Source organism: Oncorhynchus keta, chromosome 27 (genome assembly GCF_023373465.1).
Source record: "Oncorhynchus keta strain PuntledgeMale-10-30-2019 chromosome 27, Oket_V2, whole genome shotgun sequence".
Taxonomy (NCBI): domain Eukaryota; kingdom Metazoa; phylum Chordata; class Actinopteri; order Salmoniformes; family Salmonidae; genus Oncorhynchus; species Oncorhynchus keta.
The window spans coordinates 46,734,009-46,754,134 of NC_068447.1; the positions used below are offsets into that span (position 1 = coordinate 46,734,009).

General features: G+C 40.3%; 3 protein-coding genes across 3 annotated transcripts; all 3 read left to right on the plus strand.

Moving 5' to 3' along the window:
* The first annotated feature begins 1,004 nt into the window (after positions 1 to 1,004).
* Positions 1,005 to 2,693, plus strand: LOC118359505 (ventricular natriuretic peptide-like). The gene is made up of 3 exons (XM_035738016.2): positions 1,005 to 1,199; positions 1,429 to 1,738; positions 2,263 to 2,693. Exons 1-3 carry the CDS (start codon positions 1,089 to 1,091, stop codon positions 2,289 to 2,291), a joined length of 450 nt encoding a protein of 149 aa, XP_035593909.1. The 5' UTR covers positions 1,005 to 1,088; the 3' UTR covers positions 2,292 to 2,693.
* A 1,659-nt stretch (positions 2,694 to 4,352) lies between these two features.
* LOC118359507 (brain natriuretic peptide-like) lies at positions 4,353 to 5,384 on the plus strand. Its single transcript, XM_035738017.2, has 3 exons — positions 4,353 to 4,558; positions 4,705 to 4,999; positions 5,184 to 5,384. The coding sequence occupies exons 1-3, from the start codon at positions 4,439 to 4,441 to the stop codon at positions 5,198 to 5,200; spliced, it is 432 nt and encodes a 143-aa protein (XP_035593910.1). The 5' UTR covers positions 4,353 to 4,438; the 3' UTR covers positions 5,201 to 5,384.
* Positions 5,385 to 8,292: 2,908 nt separating this feature from the next.
* LOC118360207 (natriuretic peptides A-like) lies at positions 8,293 to 9,956 on the plus strand. Its single transcript, XM_035739460.2, has 2 exons — positions 8,293 to 8,463; positions 8,869 to 9,956. Exons 1-2 carry the CDS (start codon positions 8,338 to 8,340, stop codon positions 9,184 to 9,186), a joined length of 444 nt encoding a protein of 147 aa, XP_035595353.1. The 5' UTR covers positions 8,293 to 8,337; the 3' UTR covers positions 9,187 to 9,956.
* The last annotated feature ends 10,170 nt before the right edge of the window (positions 9,957 to 20,126 follow it).

Below are 20,126 nucleotides of genomic sequence, written 5' to 3' on the forward strand. Positions count from 1 at the left end.
AGTTTTGGAATACCTGTCCTAGATTATTCAGTGCTTGTAATCTCACATAAATTTAAATTGAACAGTGTAGATATTTAGAAATCAGGAAATGACCGAACGATTTCCACTGGATAACACAGCCACAAAGTCAGAACCGTTTTCCTAGTTTGACAACAGATGCTGCCAATCACCACACTGTCAGGTAAGTAATACTGTGAAACACTTGCATTCCACTATTAGTGCCATATATACACACAGTGTACATTACACAACATTAAGAATACCTTCCTAATATTGAGTTGCACCTGTCCTTTTGCCCTCAGAACAGACTCAATTCGTAGAGGCGTGGACTCTACAAGGTGTCAAAAGCGTTGCACAGGAATGCTGGCCCATGTTGACTTCAATGCTTCCCACTGTTATGTCAAGTTGGCTGGATGTCCTTTGGGTGGTGGACCATTCTTGATACACACAGAAAACTGCTGAGAATGAAAAACCCAGTAGCGTTGCAGTTCTCGAAACAAACAAGTGCGCCTGGTACCTACTACCACATACCCCGTTCAAAGACACTTTATTATTTTGTCTTGCCCATTCACCCTCTGAATGGCACACATACGCAATCCATGTCTCAATGGTCTCAAGGCTTAAAAATCATTGTGTACATACAAAGAGCACAATACATAGAAAACAATCACAATGGTCATCAACATTTCCTCGACCAGAGCTTTAAACTCAACAAGCGATACCATATAGCGATGAGAAGACTATTGCAACCTCCTTCTCACCAATCACCAACACAACACCGAATACTTAGTCTACGATTGATTCTAGAGCGCATAAGCATCTCCAGTCCAAATAGTGGTCCAAACTAAATCTTATCTTAAAAGGAAGTCGGCCCGGGCGCCGCACACAACCAGGCTCCCTTATCACTTACTGTCAAGGCAACGGAATGTCAAGCTGAATTCTGTCATAACATGCAGTCCTTCATAAGTAGGCCTACTGTCCAAACCACAGTGCTCTATATAAAAAGGCGACCTGGTCATCCCGTCATTAAAACACTGAAAGGGATATCCGAGACACCTCAAAAAGACAGTGGGGGGTTCGTTATTGGAATGGCGAAATTGCATATTTTCCTTGGATATATCGTATTAATAACGACACTCAGTGTGAGCTGTGGAACTCCATATGCCAGTCGGAATGTTCAAGAGTTGGAAAATCTGAAGGTAAGACACCCTACTACAGTAAGAACCAGCTCAGATACATAACATAGAAAGTCAAGTACATTTGAGTTCTTAGAATTGTTTAATTTCTGTAGACTTATAACAACTTTTAACAAGGTGGCATAGAGCATATATTCTATAGCATCTAGTTCATTAGTTCTATTATAATCACCTTTCAAAGTCATGTGTTATGACCGTGTGACATTAATACATGCCATTTGTTCACTTATAGGATCTGATCCAGCGGCTCGAGGACAAGTTGACCGTTAACGAGGAAAATTACGCTTATCCATCTGAGTCTGAGGATGTGGACACAGCTGAGATGGAGGACATTGAGTACTCGCCCACGGCGATCCGGGGGCAGGAAGAGAGAATGACCATGAACGCACCCAACAGAATTGCCCCTGAAAGCCCTGTGGTGTCACGCCTGAAAGATCTCATCGGTTTGACAAAAACGGCCAAATCGTTCAACAGCTGTTTCGGTAATCGGATTGAGAGAATCGGCTCATGGAGCGGACTGGGGTGCAATAACGTCAAGACTGGTACATCTTTTACGGCAATAACTTGAGTGGAATGCCTTAAAAAAATACATATTTGCTCAAGAATGTAGTAGGCTACGATTTAGACAGTCAGCCCTAATCTTGTTTCCAGTAATTGGTATTTTGACCAATAACATCAGACCTTTTCACATCAGATCTTTTTCAGCACTGATCTGATTCAACCCAAAAGGGCAATCAGTTTTTTTTTAAAGATCAGAATTGGGCTGCATGTCTGAACACAGCCTTTTGTGTGGAAAAAGTACATAGGGCCTAATTTGCTGCTAAAATGTATACATACAGTGTATTGGTTTTACACACACAGAATAGATTTTACGCATTGCTCTGCCTATTGTTTAATAGAATATAAAGGTTGTTACAAGATCACACACGCATCAATATTAAGTCCTTTGTATTACAATTGAAGGCTATATGACTTGAACATATGCTTGGTGATGTTTGGCTAATGATATAACCACTAAAAATGAATGAAACAGTGATCATTATATTCTTTTCAATTGTATTTGCAGGTAACAAGAAGAGAATATTTGGGAACTGAAGAACAATGGAAGCTACCCATTCATGGACATCACGAAACTGCGTCATGTCTGACCTCTGTGGAAATCTCCATCCTATTATGGAGAATTCATTTTTTTCTGGCAAATAATATATTTATTTGATAAACTAACGTATATTCAATCATTTTGATATTAAAACATACAAAATTAAATCTCTTAATTTCAGTGTTGGCTTGGTCAGTGAGAATTAGACATATGCACATTTGATTTCTACTATGAAAAAGGAATATATGATTGCTAATTGCACACCAGAAATAGCCGATATAATGCATTTGTTATGTTGGACGCCTGTACAGTTTTGTTCACTTGTGTGTATAAAATCAATGTATATGTTTGATGATGTTTGGACATGGTATTATTTATAATAAACTATTAGAATAGAACACTTTGTTTTCTTGTCATCAACATATATTTATTATGAATTCAAGACATTATAGCCTACCAGTCACATTAGGCTAGTTGTTGCACAGAGAGAAAGACAATGAGAGAAATTCAAGTCATACTGACAATTAACTACTGCAATTCCACTAGTTTATGGACTAAACCAGCTCTGCAATGCCAGCACATTAGGTCCAAATAATATGAGGATCATTATAAGAAAACAAATTATCAACAATATTTAGCATTCTTGTAGACAAGTAATATGACACCGTTAATGAATTTGTTCTCATCATAAACTCAACTTTTGACATTGGACTAGAACATTGGAAAGACTCCCATTGTTTATTATAAAAAAGAAAGTTATTGACACTACAAAAGTCCATGTAAATTCAGGAACAAGAATGTGGCAGATGCAGTAGCCTATATTCCACATCGATATAGCACAATTAAAAAAAAAATCTAACTGGCAACATTTAAATCTATATGGCAGGTCTGTAGAGAGAGCATTACCCCAGGGCCCAGCACACACCCCACCATAGACAAACACACACACCCCACCTTAGACACACACACACACACACACACACACACACACACACACACACACACACACACACACACACACACACACACACACACACACACACACACACACACACACACACACAGGTTGAGATGGTGATGTGAATCCAACATATACATGGTTTTATTTGTAGTCTAACTGGAATAAAAGACAGACTAAGTCCGTGGCACAGATGGAACTATCCAAACAGAAGATACATTTCCTTCAAATGTTGATATTTGGTTGCATCGACAACCAAACACAATTCATTATCACTAAACATCATTACATTTGAAGTCTTGAATTCTGGATTGAATTCAAACAATTGATGTTGATGACTTTGCAAATGCTATATTAGGCCTAAATAGTATCATTGATGATTGATACATTTTGGTCATGTTTGCTCTGTTAATAAGCCTACTCCTTGGAATGACTTTGACAGCAACAGTGACTCTATTTCATTTTTTTAAGAGGATGTCTCTCAACAATCATTCTCAAGATAGCACATTGGTAATAGTCAGTGATACATGTCCTACCTAAGTGGGCTGGGCTTGGTTAAAACCGTAGATGGGAGACCAAAGAGTAGGTGAAGATAGACCAATTCTCCAGTAGGTGTTGCCCAGCCTATTGTTTTTGTTTCTAATAGTGGATTACGTTTAAAATCTGACATTGTCACGATAGATTGACTAATTAAATTGACTCAACCAGTTTGTGCTCAGTGGGACGTGGTTAAGTGAGAACTTGATAATTACTTAATAATTAATATATCGACACTTTTAGAAGTCTAACATTAAACAAGGCACAAGGTCTGTCCTCAATGCTAGACAGCGGCCCACTGTTGGCAAGGCTTAGCCTATGACTTTCAGTATGCTACTCAATGTGAAAAATCTCTTACAATATGCAAGCCAATCTATGAACGTATGTTTCCAAACAAAGGATTGAACTGACTAGGTCATGGGTATGCCCCATTTATCTAGGAAGACAATGCTTTAAAAGGAGTCATTTCCGACAGCTAGTGTTATCACAATCAGGTGTCGGCATGCAACAACAATTCTTTGCATAACTGTGCGGGTCAGACTAGATATAAAATACCCTGGCGTAGGTGTGTAGAAACAACGACATTTGAATTGCAAGGAAAATAAGCTTTACACACAACTTCAACTTCGCTGAAGAAGAAAGAGAACAATGCAGCTCTCCAACAGTCCTCTTTTTGGCCTTGTTCTCCTGTTCTTAAATCTGCCGCTGAGCAGCGCGTATCCTGTCTACAACGGGTTACTGACCAATGATGACATGGAGGTCTTAAATGTGAGTCCCTTTTAGGCTATACAGCCTCATATTTACCTTTGAGGGAGGTTTTGTTCCAGACATATGAAGTAGTTTATAATCCCTAGACGTTGAAGCCCAAGGGTATCATTAAAACTGTTTGTTCAAACTTGTTTTTGACATTGCAGGTACTTCTCCACCGACTTCAAAAGTCCTTTCCTGAGCTGAGTGAGGTTGAGCGAGTCTCCACAGAAAAGTTGGATGATGTCACTCCCGAAGACATGGCAATGGTTGCAGAGGATGAGAGAGAGCAACCACAAACAAGACCGGACAAAGCCGCCACAAGAGACTTCCTGTCAGCTCGGGACCTGAAAACTGTCCGAAATGACTCAAGATCAAAGAGATACTCGGGCTGCTTCGGGCAAAGGATGGACCGAATCGGCTCAATGAGCTCTCTTGGATGCACCACGGTTGGCAAATACAGTGAGTTTTAGTTCAGGTTGAGATGGTATAGGCTACTGTGCATCAGATACGGTCTCTTAACCAAATAGTGTCCAAGTAGTTCACTCTAAAACAGTGTGTATAAGTTGTCTGGTATCCATTGTGAGAGTTTTAATGTTGAGAAACAAACGTATGTTGGTTAATATCTTGTTTTGTCTATTTTCAGATGCAAAGACAAGATGAAGTCTTACACATAACCTGGAACAGCAACGTCATTACTTACCAAATGGTATTCTTATTTATAGGCTATGGGCTACCTATTTATTTGATTATATTTATTGAACTTTGTTTATTGACAATATATTTATTTGAACTGATTTAAGATGGTGTCACGGTGTACAATAAATGTTTACAACTGCGCATAAAACGTTGTTTTGACTGGTTACTTTATTGCCATCCATTAAGAAAAATAAATTATTATTATTGCAAATTACAGAATGCCTTAGTATATTCAATGAGGAAAATAAGAAGATGTGAAGTTTGCCTAAACCTTGGGGTGGCGTTCATAGATCTATCATACGCCAAATTGAGTCAGGTGCATGTATGAATTGGGATGACATAACCATAGCATACTAACTAACTCACAACGGACCCTTAGGCTACGGAGTGACCCTCACAAAACAATAAACCCTCACAGAACAATACATTACGAGAGAAGCAAAGAAAAACTACTTGGCGCAAAGTAAAATCACAAGGAATAAACCTCAAAGCTACTGTTATTTCAGCACTAAGGAGAGAGGATGTTCCGAATAGGCTACCATTCTGCGAAACAGTCCAGACGTACACTACATGACTAAAAGTATGTGGACACCTGCTCATTGAACATCTTATTCCAAAATCATGCGCGGACGTTGCTTCCAGAGGCAGTTTGGAACTCGGTATTGAGTGATGCTAACGAGGACAGGTGATTTTTAAACGATACGCGCTTCAGCACTCAGCAGTCCCATTCTGTAAGCTTGTGGTGTCTACCACTTCGTGGCTGAGCCGTTGTTGCTCCTAGACGTTTCCAATTCACAATAACAGCACTTACAGTTGACCAGGGCAGCTCTGGTAGGGCAGAAATGTTACAAACTGATTTGTTGGAAAGTTTGAATCCTATGACGGTGCCACGTTGAAATTCACTGAGCTCTTCAGTAATGCCATTATACTGCCAATGTTTGTCTATGGAGATTGCATTGCTGTGTGCTCAATTTTATACACCTGTCAGCAACGAGTGTGGCTGAAATAGCCGAATCCACTAATTTGAAGGGGTGTCCACATACAGTACCAGTCAAAAGTTTGGACACTTACTCATTCAAAGGTTTCTTTATTTTTTACTATTTTCTACATTGTAGAATAATAGTGAAGAGATCAAATCGTTGAAATAACACATATGGAATCACGTAGTAACCCAAAAAAGGTGTTAAATTAAAAGATATTTTATATTTGAAATTCTTCAAAGTAGCCACCTTTTGCCTTGATGACAGCTTTGCACACTCTTGGCATTCTCTCAACCAGCTTCATGAGGTAGTCACCTGGAATGCATTTCAATTAACAGGTGTGTCTTGTTAAACGTTAGTTTGTGGAATTTATTTCCTTCTTAATGCATTTAAGCCAATCAGTTGAGTTGTGACAAGGTAACTTACCTGGTGAAATAAGGGTAAAATAAAAATGTTTAAAGTGCAGTCGCGAAAACCATCAAGCTCTATGATGAATTTGGCTCTCATGAGGGCCGCCACAGGAAAGGAAGACCCAGAGTTAGTTTTGATGTCCAATTCACCCCAAAGGTGTTCAATGTGGTATTTTAGAAAAATAAAATAAAAACCTTGAATGAGTAGGTGTCCAAACTTTTGACTGGTACTGTACTTTTGTATATATAGTGCATTTTAGACATATAGCTTTATATGGTTCAATTATTATATGATTTACACTGTCAACCATTCCTGGACTCTGCCCAGTTCAGACCTTCCGGAAATGCACACTTTATCTCAACATTGTACCAAGCGGTGTGGGTCATCATTACTGATAACCTGACCTGGGCTTAGTTACTGTATGCTGTCCAGTGATAAGGCAGCGTTACGTTTTAGGAACGAATGACATATCTTCACAGTAATGCCAAAAATTCAAATCACTTTATGAGTCATGAGGGTTATCGATTTGGATAGGACATGAGATAAGGTCTTGCCTTCTTATATGGAGTCTTATATGGGGCGGCAGGCAGCCTAGTGGTTAGTGTTTGGCCAGTAACCGAAAGGATGCTAGATTGAAACTGAGCTGACAAGGTAAAAATCAGTCGTTCTGCCCCTGAACAAGGCCGTCATTGTAAATGAGAATTTGTTCTTAACTGACTTGCCTAGTTTAATAAAGGTTAAATACATTTTAAAAACAGAGCACCCAAGATTGTCATCCATATATCAGCCAAAGTCCAACAAACGTCACCTTAACAGATAATTCACATGCTTTACGTTAACACTGATAGGAGGGGCTGGAAACCATTGTCATAACATGACTTATTCACAAGTAGCGTATTGATGAGTGACTCAAATGCCACCACTCAAGGTGAATGAAGTCATTATGGCCTCTCTCTTTTGGACCATGCAAGATGAATACTCCATGAAGGGGGTCCACACACTCAAATGAAGAGCTGTAACTGTTTTCTAAGGATGCTCAAACCATTGTCAGTGTTTCCTCCGTTTAATTTGAAGTTGTAGATTGTTCACCATATAGCAAAAAGGTTATAGAATGTTCAATGAGATGGTACTTACAGGCTTTCTATGACTATACCTAACATGTACCTATTTATAGTGCATGTTTGCATTGTCATTATGTCTTATGATGTCTCTATGTACATTATTTTTGACAAGTCGGCCAGTATGATGCAATACAAATGTACTAAAGCCTAAAACACGATACTATTCTAACCTGGAAAAAGGTTCCATTCATAAACCTTTTTTTTTTGCCTTCTATATATAGAGCAGCAGAACATGCTTTTAACCCACTGTGGTATAGTCAGAGTTTGGAGCGAGAGCAATTCCAATTATTTGTGTGGCGGATGCGTTCCCGGCGAAGCACGCCATGTCTGAGCTCACGCCCCAAAGACCTACCATGAGTATCAACACACACACACATATCAGCCATCACCCAGCCGCCACTTAAAATTACATTTTACTAGCAGCCTTATCAGACAGAGGTGTCGGAATGCACTTCAGACAATCCACAAAATGATGAGCCACTGACACCAGACCGTCTCCTCTGTATGTGTGTGTGAGCGTGTGTGTTTTGTCTATTTAAGAGAAGGCCTGGCTAACAACTTGCCTTAGCACTAACAAACCACAGCCTAAATGGAATCAAGCATGGTGAGGACTGCCGTCTCATGGGGACTTCTGCTCCTGCTTTGTCAACAGACGCTGGTGGCGGCCCATGTGTTGGGCAGACCATACCCTGAGAGCGACTTGGCCCAATTGAAGGTAGGTAGTTACTAGTCGTCTCTGTTGATGTAGGTAGGGTACATTGATTTATTGTCCCTGGGAGACTTTATAATAAAGTTGTGTTGGATTCAATTGATGGATGGTGGCCCCCGAGGTGTTGGGCAACTTTTGTGATGTAATAACAGCTAGTCAGAAAGAAAATGTCTGACCTAATATGCGCTTTTCAAAACTGTCTTTTGTGTACAGTATCTAGAGTTATATTGGAATGTTTTTTTTATTTATTTGAAGTTAAAAATTAGTTGTTGTTTTTTACAGCCTTTATGTCAATGGGATTAAAGAAATGGATTGTCTGTGATAGATGACTCTAACGGTGCCCAGGATACTGTAACTACATCAAGTAAATGAAACATCATGACATGTCCACATAAATTCCCTGTTCTACAGAATCTACTGGAGCGATTCGAGGAGACCTTGGCTGCAGTGGCCACAGCAGATGACCCTGCAGTGGACTACGAGGGCCCCAACCCAGAGCCTGAACACAGTAAGGCTAGCCCAGAGTGGGACAGGGCCCCAGAGAGGCTCTCAGACGTCCGGGAGCTAGCTGCAGACGAGAGCTACAGCAGGGCCCAGAGTCAAAGGAGCAGGCTGCAGGACCTGCTCATGGCCACCAGGAGTAAAGCTGTGTCTGGGTGCTTCGGAGCCAGGATGGACCGCATCGGGACCTCAAGCGGTTTAGGCTGCAGTCCTAAAAGACGTAGCTAGTCAGTTGATGTATATACAGTACACAGAAAAACACATATAGGTGTTTTATCTTGAAAATATGAGACCCCCCCCTTAAGATGTCAACTTATAATCAACTAAAACAACTTACAGACCCAGTGCAGTCAAACATTTTATTTTCCAGGGCTTTATATATATTTTTTTCTCTCACTGAGGTTGGAATAATACTCTGAAATAAATGAAAATTATGATAATGCCCCTTTAGTGTAAGAGCTGTTTGAAAAGACTGCCTGAAATTTCAGCCTGTTTTGGTGGGATGGAGTTTTAGCCTTCCATGGTAATGCCACATACGGTAAATTGGTTAATATACCAATGAGAGCGTTCCAAACATTTTTGCCAACAACAGCACATTTTCAGATTTCGCCTCCCCACTCAGACCACTCCCAGACAGTCCCAACAAAATTATTGCTTGAGAAATGTATCTTTTCTAAGAGGCTATTTTTGTTTATTTTCTACCATTTTAATTTAAAACAAACAATCACTGTAAGGTACTTAATTGTTACCCAAAAATGATTTGACCTTTAACAATTGAAATCATAGAGGCACATTGACTGGGCCAGTCAAAGGGTACCCATCCCTCTAATGCATGCCGACACGACAGTATTGTCAGTGGAGGAGGAGAGAGGGTGTAGTGACACACAGCGTTGGTGATGTGCAAGACTAGCAGGAGGTATGTTTTGTAAATTAATTTGATCAAGCTATGTATGTAGCCAATTGATTATTTCTTGACGAATAAAAACATCATAATAATTGTTGTTGTTTCTCTATAATACTAGATACCTATCAATGTTATGAAGTTGGCTTTAGCTTGCCAGCTAGATACGTTCCCGTTCTCATAAATAATATAATAATAATAATAATATAAATAAATAGCTACCAAGCCATTTCAGGCTATCAATCAAGTTAGTGTAGCTTGTCTAACTATTTTAGCTGGCATGCCTGCTAAGGTTCCTAGACTTTAGAAAATACAAAAGTTGCTTTAATTATTAGGATATGATACTATATACCAGTGTGGATGTTGTACAAAACTCCTAAGGCATAACATTTCTAAAGAATAAATGAAAATTGAACAGGTAATGAGATATGCTTAATAGATAACCTTATGCAGATTTTTTTTTTTTTTTTTTACATAGAATTAGGCATAATGATTATAGCTCTAGATTGCAGGAAAAATAAATTTCAGGTGTTTCAAAAATGCAGAATTCTCCGATTTATGGAGGGCCCCCTACGGAACAACTCCCTAAATTATGGCTGGCCGATATATCGAATTAATTTGAAGTTATGGTTTTGCGAGATATTCCAATTGTCTGTACGCAAGAAAACAGAAGAATAATAGAGGGTAAATTAACCTTTCTCCCAATACCCTTTTTATGTATCAACTACTCAAATTGTGCGCAGTGCAGACGCTGCTAAAACAAGAGTACCAATGAACATTGATTCTGGAAAATGAATGCTCAGTTTGTCGCGAGAAGCATTGTGGTACGAAGTAACGGTAGCAGAATTTCTGCACAAGACAAGACGCCAGCCCCCTCATTAGGCAGCATTTTCTGAGCTAAACTGACCAAGACGCACCTCCAACAACCTCATAATTCTGACAATTTTTCTCAACCAGTGGCATATGGGATTTTTAGGTGCGGTGCTTGAGTATAATCACTGGGGGGGAAATGACCAGTGTGTGTGCGTGTACGTTCGTGTAAGTAGAAACATGTTTGACTCACCCTACTTGTAGAGAAACGCCAATGCCGCCATTGACGAAACGGTCTATCACGCTCTCATTCAGTACATGCTTTTATTTTTTGTTGTCCTTGACCACCTGTCTAAAATGTTTGCTCGCTAGCCTAACTTGCATTCATGAGCAACGTTAGCTGGTTAACATTAGCCTTCTACATCGAGCTACATATTGAACTTCCATCATCTCATGGGCACAGCAATGTATGAATTATTATTATTTTAAGGGGTGGATCAGCTTTAATATTGCGGATAGATTGATGCTTCCATCAATGTAATTGTCTGCATCATTTGCAATCCCCCATATTTTTGGGATATATATATATATATATATACACCATTATGATTTTTTTCAAAGCTGATAGATTGTTGGAGGACCAAAAAAAGCCAATACCGATTAATCGACCAAATAAAATAATAATAATAATAAATAAAATAAAAAAATATATATATATTTGTAATAATGAAAATTACAACAATATTGAATGAACAATGACCACTTTTATTTGAATTGAATATAATACTGTAACGACCCTGGGTTTATAAACGCTGAACTTCGAGCTAGCTCCCTGCCGTTTCATTATTACAATACATAAATCAAATTATTTCGTCTCAAATATATAATGAAACATGTTCAATTTAGTTTAAATAATGCAAACACAATGTTGGAGAAGTAAAAGTGCAATATGTGCCATGTAAAAAAGCTAACGTTTAAGTTCCTTGCTCAGAACAGGAGAACATATGAAAGCAGGTGGTTCCTTTTAACATGAGTCTTCAATATTCCCAATTAAGAAGTTTTAGGTTGTAGTTATTATAGGAATTATGACGTGTTGACTATTTCTCTCTGTACCATTTGTATTTCATATACCTTTGATTATTGGATGTTCTTATGGGCACTTTAGTATTGCCAGCCTAATCTCGGGAGTTCGTAGGATTGAAGTCATAAACAGCGCTGTAATTCAAGCATTGCTAAGAGATGGTGGCAAACGCAGTGAAGTGCTGTTTGAATGAATGCTTAGTTTGTTTTTAGTCCTTCCTCTACTTCTGATGTCCATACAGTTTGATTTCTATTTGTAACTGTGCTATTTCACAACATTTCTGAACCTATATACATTTTACAGACCCCGTATGTTTTACATTGGTTATCTTGTTGTTATTAGTCCCACCATTCAGCTCCATTCAACCCCTCCCATCTATATCTTAACACCATCCATTTTGAATTTCTGTTTGCCATATATTTTTCAACTGTGCTGTGATGCTTCACAGAAGTCCTGAACCTTTCTATTCTCATACAGTAGCTTCTACAGATTGTAAATTAAAGATAATTATTGTAGAAAAAATGTATATTATATTATTGATCGATTGACTATGACTTTTCAAATCACCCAGTATTGCTATCTGCAGGGTTAGTTCTAGGTAAATGTTGTAATTCTTCAGCCATTCCTGGATGTGCTCAAAAAAAATAAAAAATAAAAAAAAATAATAATTATATATATATATATATCCTAAAAACAGCGATATCCTAAAAACAGGACAGGTCAAAATAAAGTTGACAATATGGAATGGACAATCAGGCTACTCACAACTGCTGTTCAGGAGTTTTATCCCGTGGGCTAAATTGTCTCGATCAGTTGTTTCAAGTTTCTATAAGTCAATTTTTTGATGAGCTGATCAACTAAGGCGGCAAAACTGCCAGGACCGGCCCTGCAAAGATTGTTATACCGTCTAGTCTGTTTTATAAATGTGCAATAAGCGTAAACACAATTATATAAAGAATTGTCAACTCGTTTTCATTCTGAGAAAAAAGGTAGGCAACTTGATTTCAACATCAGAACAAAGTGGACAGGCTAACATGCTGTTCAAATAGTTGGAGAAGGCCAGAAGAGTGTGTTCATAACAATTCAACTGTTCTGCCCTGTTAGCTAGGAATTAGATCCAAGTTGGCTAAACTTGAAAATATAAATATTAGCTGGTTACTCAGCAGCACGTGGGCTTGTGCTTGAGAGATTGTTTATGAGACCTGTGTTCATTTTCTATAGCCTAATGCCTGCTACAAGAAGTTAGTCAGTGAATGTGCATTATGCATGGTTCTGGTTAAATTAGTACAAAAATATATATTTTTGGGTGGCGCAGTGGTCTCAGGCACTGCATCGCAGTGCTAGCTGTGCCACCAGAGATTCTGGGTTCGAGCCAAGGATCTGCCGCAGCCGACTGCGACCGGGAGGGCCCATGGGGCGGCGCACAATTGGCCCAGCGTCATCCGGGTTCGGGAGGGTTTGGCCGGCAGGGATATCCTTGTCTCATCGCGCACTAGCGACTCCTGTGGCGGGCCGGGCGCAGTGCACACTGACCAGGTCGCTAGGTGTACGGTGTTTCCTCCGACACATTGGTGCGGCTGGCTTCCGGGTTGAATGTGCGTTGTGTCAAGAAGCAGTGCGGCTTGGTTGGTCGTGTTTCAGAGGACGCGTGGCTCTCGACCTTCGAATCTTCCGACAAGAGACAAGACAGTAACTACTACCAATTGGATACCACAAAATTGGGGAGAATAATAAAATATACATCTTTTTTCCTTTATTTAACTAGGCAAGTCAGATATGAACAAATTCTTATTTTCAATGACGGCCTAGGAACAGTGGGTTAACTGCCTTGTTCAGAGGCAGAATGACTGATTTTTACCTTGTCAGCTCAGGGATTTTTGCAACCTTCCGGTTACTAGTCCAACACCCTTACCACTAGGCTACCTGCCGCCCCAAATGCATTTTCATAGACAGCATTGAAAGCCAGATCAGTGATTATTTTGATATAATAAAATAATTAGCGGAATGCTTATATTTAGCCTCGGTATAACTTCACCAACTCTGAATTATTTAGATTATTGCTGACTGTTTGCAATGCAGTGTATTTGATCTCTTATGGCTGCGATCCCTGTACAGGATCAACATCAGGGGATATTTCAGAGTGACAACTAAAAATACAACATCGTAACATTAAACATTCTTGAAAATGCAAGTGTCTTACACCCTTCAAAAGATTAGAATCTTGGTAATCAAACTACGTTTTCCGATTTAAAATAGCTATTACAGAGAACAAATACCATGCTTTTGTTTGAGAAGAGCAAACAACAACAGAAACATTTTCCGCCATGACAGTTTTTACACATTCACATCAGAAGGTAAAATTATGACTTACATTCTGATATCTTGCTCTTATTTCTCTTCCTGAGGGTCCCAGTGATCAAATGAAGTGCCGTTTTCTTTGATAAAATCCATTTTTTTTAGCTTAAATCGAAACATTTTGTAACCCGTTTGTGCCGTGAATTCCATCTCTATCAATTTTTTACGGAGCATTCGTCGTGATTACACCCCGTAAACAATCGTTTATCTAGTCATGGTTGGTTTCAGTGCATTCCTCTGGATGTTTGCAACTCAGCCAAACATCATTGTTTTTTTTTTGCGGGGAGTATTGACCAGAAGTGAACTGATTTGAAGACAATGAGCAATGGCTACCTTGCACACCAATCATTTTAGCGAAGCTTCGTTGATGGACTATATTTCTGCCCAATGACCACTGATCTTCTTGAAATCTAGCTGGGTAGATAGCCAATGAGCTGAGGTAAACGCCAGTATGTAATGGTTTTGGGTTGGACCACCATTCCTTGTTTGTAATCGCACGCGTAACAAACTCCATTCTCGCCTTGACTACCGGAGGAGTTACTGTTACGCGCAGCTGTATTTCAGAAAGTTGTATTTTCAATGATTTCTTTGAAGATATCATGGCGAAGTCAAAGTCTAAAGTGAAAGTGAAAAAGTGAAAGTGAGACAGATGTTTTGTTTGAGGAATTTTTGAGTGTTATGATTCAAACAGGAACTGAGGAGCTGTTTCTGCAAGAACAGGACGTACTTCTGGACGGGTAAGTGATGATGCCGTTTTATGAAATATAAATATTTGTTTTTAAATTTGCAATGAAATGTGTGGTGTGTGTATGTATGTATGTATGTATGTATGTATGTATGTATGTATGTATGTATGTATGTATGTATGTATGTGTGTATGTGTGTATGTGTGTATGTGTGTGTGTGTATGTATGTATATACAGTGCCGTGCGAAAGTATTCGGCCCCCTTGAACTTTGCGACCTTTTGCCACATTTCAGGCTTCAAACATAAAGATATAAAACTGTATTTTTTTGTGAAGAATCAACAACAAGTGGGACACAATCATGAAGTGGAACGACATTTACTGGATATTTCAAACTTTTTTAACAAATCAAAAACTGAAAAATTGGGCGTGCAAAATTATTCAGCCCCCTTAAGTTAATACTTTGTAGCGCCACCTTTTGCTGCGATTACAGCTGTAAGTCGCTTGGGGTATGTCTCTATCAGTTTTGCACATCGAGAGACTGAATTGTTTTCCCATTCCTCCTTGCAAAACAGCTCGAGCACAGTGAGGTTGGATGGAGAGCATTTGTGAACAGCAGTTTTCAGTTCTTTCCACAGATTCTCGATTGGATTCAGGTCTGGACTTTGACTTGGCCATTCTAACACCTGGATATGTTTATTTTTGAACCATTCCATTGTAGATTTTGCTTTATGTTTTGGATCATTGTCTTGTTGGAAGGCAAATCTCCGTCCCAGTCTCAGGTCTTTTGCAGACTCCATCAGGTTTTCTTCCAGAATGGTCCTGTATTTGGCTCCATCCATCTTCCCATCAATTTTAACCATCTTCCCTGTCCCTGCTGAAGAAAAGTAGGCCCAAACCATGATGCTGCCACCACCATGTTTGACAGTGGGGATGGTGTGTTCAGGGTGATGAGCAGTGTTGCTTTTACGCCAAATATAACGTTTTGCATTGTTGCCAAAAAGTTCAATTTTGGTTTCATCTGACCAGAGCACCTTCTTCCACATGTTTGGTGTGTCTCCCAGGTGGCTTGTGGCAAACTTTAAACAACACTTTTTATGGATATCTTTATGGATTACTTCTGGATTACTTCTTGCCACTCTTCCATAAAGGCCAGATTTGTGCAATATACTGATTGATTGTTGTCCTATGGACAGAGTGTCCCACCTCAGCTGTAGATCTCTGCAGTTCATCCAGAGTGATCATGGGCCTCTTGGCTGCATCTCTGATCAGTCTTCTCCTTGTATGAGCTGAAAGTTTAGAGGGACGACCAGGTCTTGGTAGATTTGCAGTGGTCTGATACTCCTTCCATTTCAATATTATCGCTTGCACAGTGCTCCTTGGGATGTTTAAAGCTTGGGAAATGTTTTTTTTTGTATCCAAATCCGGCTTTAAACTTCTACACAACAGTATCTCGGACCTGCCTGGTGTGTTCCTTGTTCTTCATGATGCTCTCTGCGCTTTTAACGGACCTCTTAGACTATCACAGTGCAGGTGCATTTATACGGAGACTTGATTACACAGGTGGATTGTATGTATCATCATTAGTCATTTAGGTCAACATTGGATCATTCAGAGATCCTCACTGAACTTCTGGAGAGTTTGCTGCACTGAAAGTAAAGGGGCTGAATAATTTTGCATGCCCAATTTTTCAGTTTTTGATTTGTTAAAAAAGTTTGAAATATCCAATAAATGTCGTTCCACTTCATGACTGTGTCCCACTTGTTGTTGATTCTTCACAAAAAAATACAGTTTTATATCTTTATGTTTGAAGCCTGAAATGTGGCAAAAGGTCGCAAAGTTCAAGGGGGCCGAATACTTTCCCAAGGCACTGTATATATATATATATATATACACTTAAACAACACAATGTAACTCCAAGTCAATCACACTTCTGTAAAAGTCAAACTGTCCACTTAGGAAGCAACACTGATTGACAATAAATTTCACATGCTGTTGTGCAAATGGAATAGACAAAAGGTGGAAATTATAGGCATTCAGCAAGACACCCCCAATAAAAGGAGTGGTTCTGCAGGTGGAGACCACAGACCACTTCTCAGTTCCTATGCTTCCTGGCTGATGTTTTGGTCACTTTTGATTGCTGGTGGTGCTTTCACTCTAGTGGTAGCATGAGACGGAGTCTACAACCCACACAAGTGGCTCAGGTAGTGCAGCTCATCCAGGATGGCACATCAATGCGAGCTGTGGCAAGAAGGTTTGCTGTGTCTGTCAGCGTATTGTCCAGAGCATGTAGGCGCTACCAGGAGACAGGCCAGTACACCAGGAGACGTGGAGGAGGCCGTAGGAGGGCAACAACCTAGCAGCAGGACCGCTACCTCTGCCTTTGTGCAAGGAGGAGCAGGAGGAGCACTGCCAGAGCCCTGCAAAATGACTTCCAGCAGGCCACAAATGTGCATGTGTCTGCTCAAACGGTCAGAAACAGACTCCATGAGGGTGGTATGAGGGCCCGACGTCCACAGGTGGGGGTTGTGCTTACAGCCCAACACCGTGCAGGACGTTCGCCACTGGCGCACTGTGCTCTTCACAGATGAAAGCAGGTTCACACTGAGCACATGTGACAGACGTGACAGTCTGGAGACGCCGTGGAGAACGTTCTGCTGCCTGCAACATCCTCCAGCATGACCGGTTTGGCAGTGGGTCAGTCATGGTGTGGGGTGGCATTTCTTTGGGGGGGCCGCACAGCCCTCCATGTGCTCGCCAGAGGTAGCCTGAGTGAGCCCACTCCCTTGGCTGAGAAGCAACCCCACACATGAATGGTCTCAGGATGCTTTACTGTTGGCATGACACAGGACTGATGGTAGCGCTCACCTTGTCTTCTCCGTACAATATTTTTTTACGGATGCCCCAAACAATTGGAAAGGGGATTCAGAGAAAATTACTTTACCCCAGTCCTCTGCAGTCCAATCCCTGTACCTTTTGCAGAATATCAGGTCTGTCCCTGATGTTTTTCCTGGAGAGAAGTGGCTTCTTTGCTGCCCTTCTTGACACCAGGCCATCCTCCAAAAGTCTTTGCCTCACTGTGTGTGCAGATGCACTCACACCTGCCTGCTGCCATTCCTGAGCAAGCTCTGTACTGGTTGTGCCCTGATCCCACAGCTGAATCAACTTTAGGAGATGGTCCTGGCGCGTGCTGGACTTTGGGTGCCCTGAAGTCTTCTTCACAACATTTGAACCGCTCTCCTTGAAGTTCTTGATGATCCGATAAATGGTTGATTTAGGTGCAATCTAACTGGCAGCAATATCCTTGCCTGTAAAGCCCTTTTCGTGCAAAGCAATGATGACGACACGTTTCCTTGCAAGTAACAATGGTTGACAGAGGAAGAAAATGATTCCAAGCACCACTCTCCTTTTGAAGCTTCCAGTCTGTTATTCTAACGCAATCAGCATGACAGTGATCTCCAGCCTTGTCCCCGTGAACACTCACACCTGTGTTAACGAGAGAATCACTGACATGATGTCAGCTGGTCCTTTTGTGGCAGGGCTGAAATGCAGTGGAATTTTCAGGTCATTTGCATGGCAAAGAGGGACCTTGCAATTAATTGCAATTCATCTGATCACTCTTCATAACATTCAGGAGTATATGCAAAATGCCATCATACAAACTGAGGCAGCAGACTTAGTGAAAATGTATATTTGTATCATTCTCAAAACGTTTTGATTCTCTGATCCACCTCTACGCAGACGACACCATTCTGTATACATCTGGCCCTTCTTTGGACACTGTGTTAACAACCCTGCAAACGAGCTTCAATGCCACACAAACCTTCTGTGGCCTCCAACTGCTCTTAAACGCTAGTAAAACTAAATGCATGCTCTTCAATCGATTGCTGTCCGCACCCGCCCACCCGACTTGCATCACTACTCTGGATGGTTCTGACTTAGGTATTTGTAGTTGTCCACATATTCTGTGTCTGGCTAGACTGTAAACTCTCCTTCCAGACTCATTAAGTACCTTTAGAATTGGCTTCCCATTTCGCAACAAAGCCTCCTTCATTCACGCTGCCAAACATACCCTTGTAAAACTGAAAATCCTACCGATCCTTGACTTCGGTGATGTCATTTACAAAATAGCCTCCAATACTCCACTCAGCAAACTGGATGCAGTCTATCACAGTGCCATTCGTTTTGTCACCAAAGCCCAATAGCACCCACAACTGTGACCTCTATACTCTCGCCGGCTGGCCCTCGCTACATATTCGTCGCCAGACCCACTGGCTCCAGGTCATCTATAAGCCTGATCTCAGCTCACCGGTCACCATAACACCCTCCCGTAGCATACGCTTCAGCAGGTATCTCTCACTGGTCATCCCCAAAGCCAACACCTCTTTTGGCTGCCTTTCCTTCCAGTTCTCTGCTGCCAATAACTGGAACAAATTGCAAAAAATAAATAATAATAATAATAATAAAATAAAAATCGCTGAAGTTGGAGACATATTTCCCTCACTAACTTTAAGCATCAGCTATCTGAGCAGCTTACCGATCACTTTCTCAACCCTGGTCCTCGAGTAACCCCAACAATACACAGTTTCAACGTTGCTCATAACTAACACACATCATTCAACTCATTAAGGACTTGATGATTAGTTGACAAGTTGAATCAGGTGTGCTTGTCCAGGGTTACAACACAAATGTTTACTGTTGCGGGTACTCAAGGACCAAAGTTTGGAAACACGGATCTATACCATCTATGTCAGTACAATCCTTTACAGGAAGTATATTGAACACATTTGTCTGTTCTTTCATTGTATCAGCTCAAAGATAACAGTTTAGGATGCTGGCTAACTGCTAGCTCAAGTTGTTATAAATCTGGCTTGAATGATGTGGATTGTTCTAATATCACATTGCCACTGGCAGTACTTTTGTTATTACATACTTTGTATAGGTTCTCTTTCTATTTGGGTAGGATGACCATGAGTTTCACAGGATAAAACTTTGACATCAATTCACCTCACATGAATAAAGTTATGGGATAAATCATAGATAAATCAGTCACTCTGCTCAATTTGACATACTGTAGTTCCAAAGTCTTAGATGTATAGGGACAATTTTTGCAGAAATGACTGCATTGATGTTTATACAGTAGTATGTTTGTTTGTAGGTCAGCAAGTGTTGTTTTAGACTAGTCACAAGAAATGTGTAAACAAAAAAAACATCAACATCAGAATCTATAACCTATTGAAGGCCACCACCTGTACTCAATTTCCCAAGTCTCCAGACTTCGAAACCCATTAAAACTAGTAGCCCGTGTTGTGGCTGCCTCCACACTTCCAGAGTATT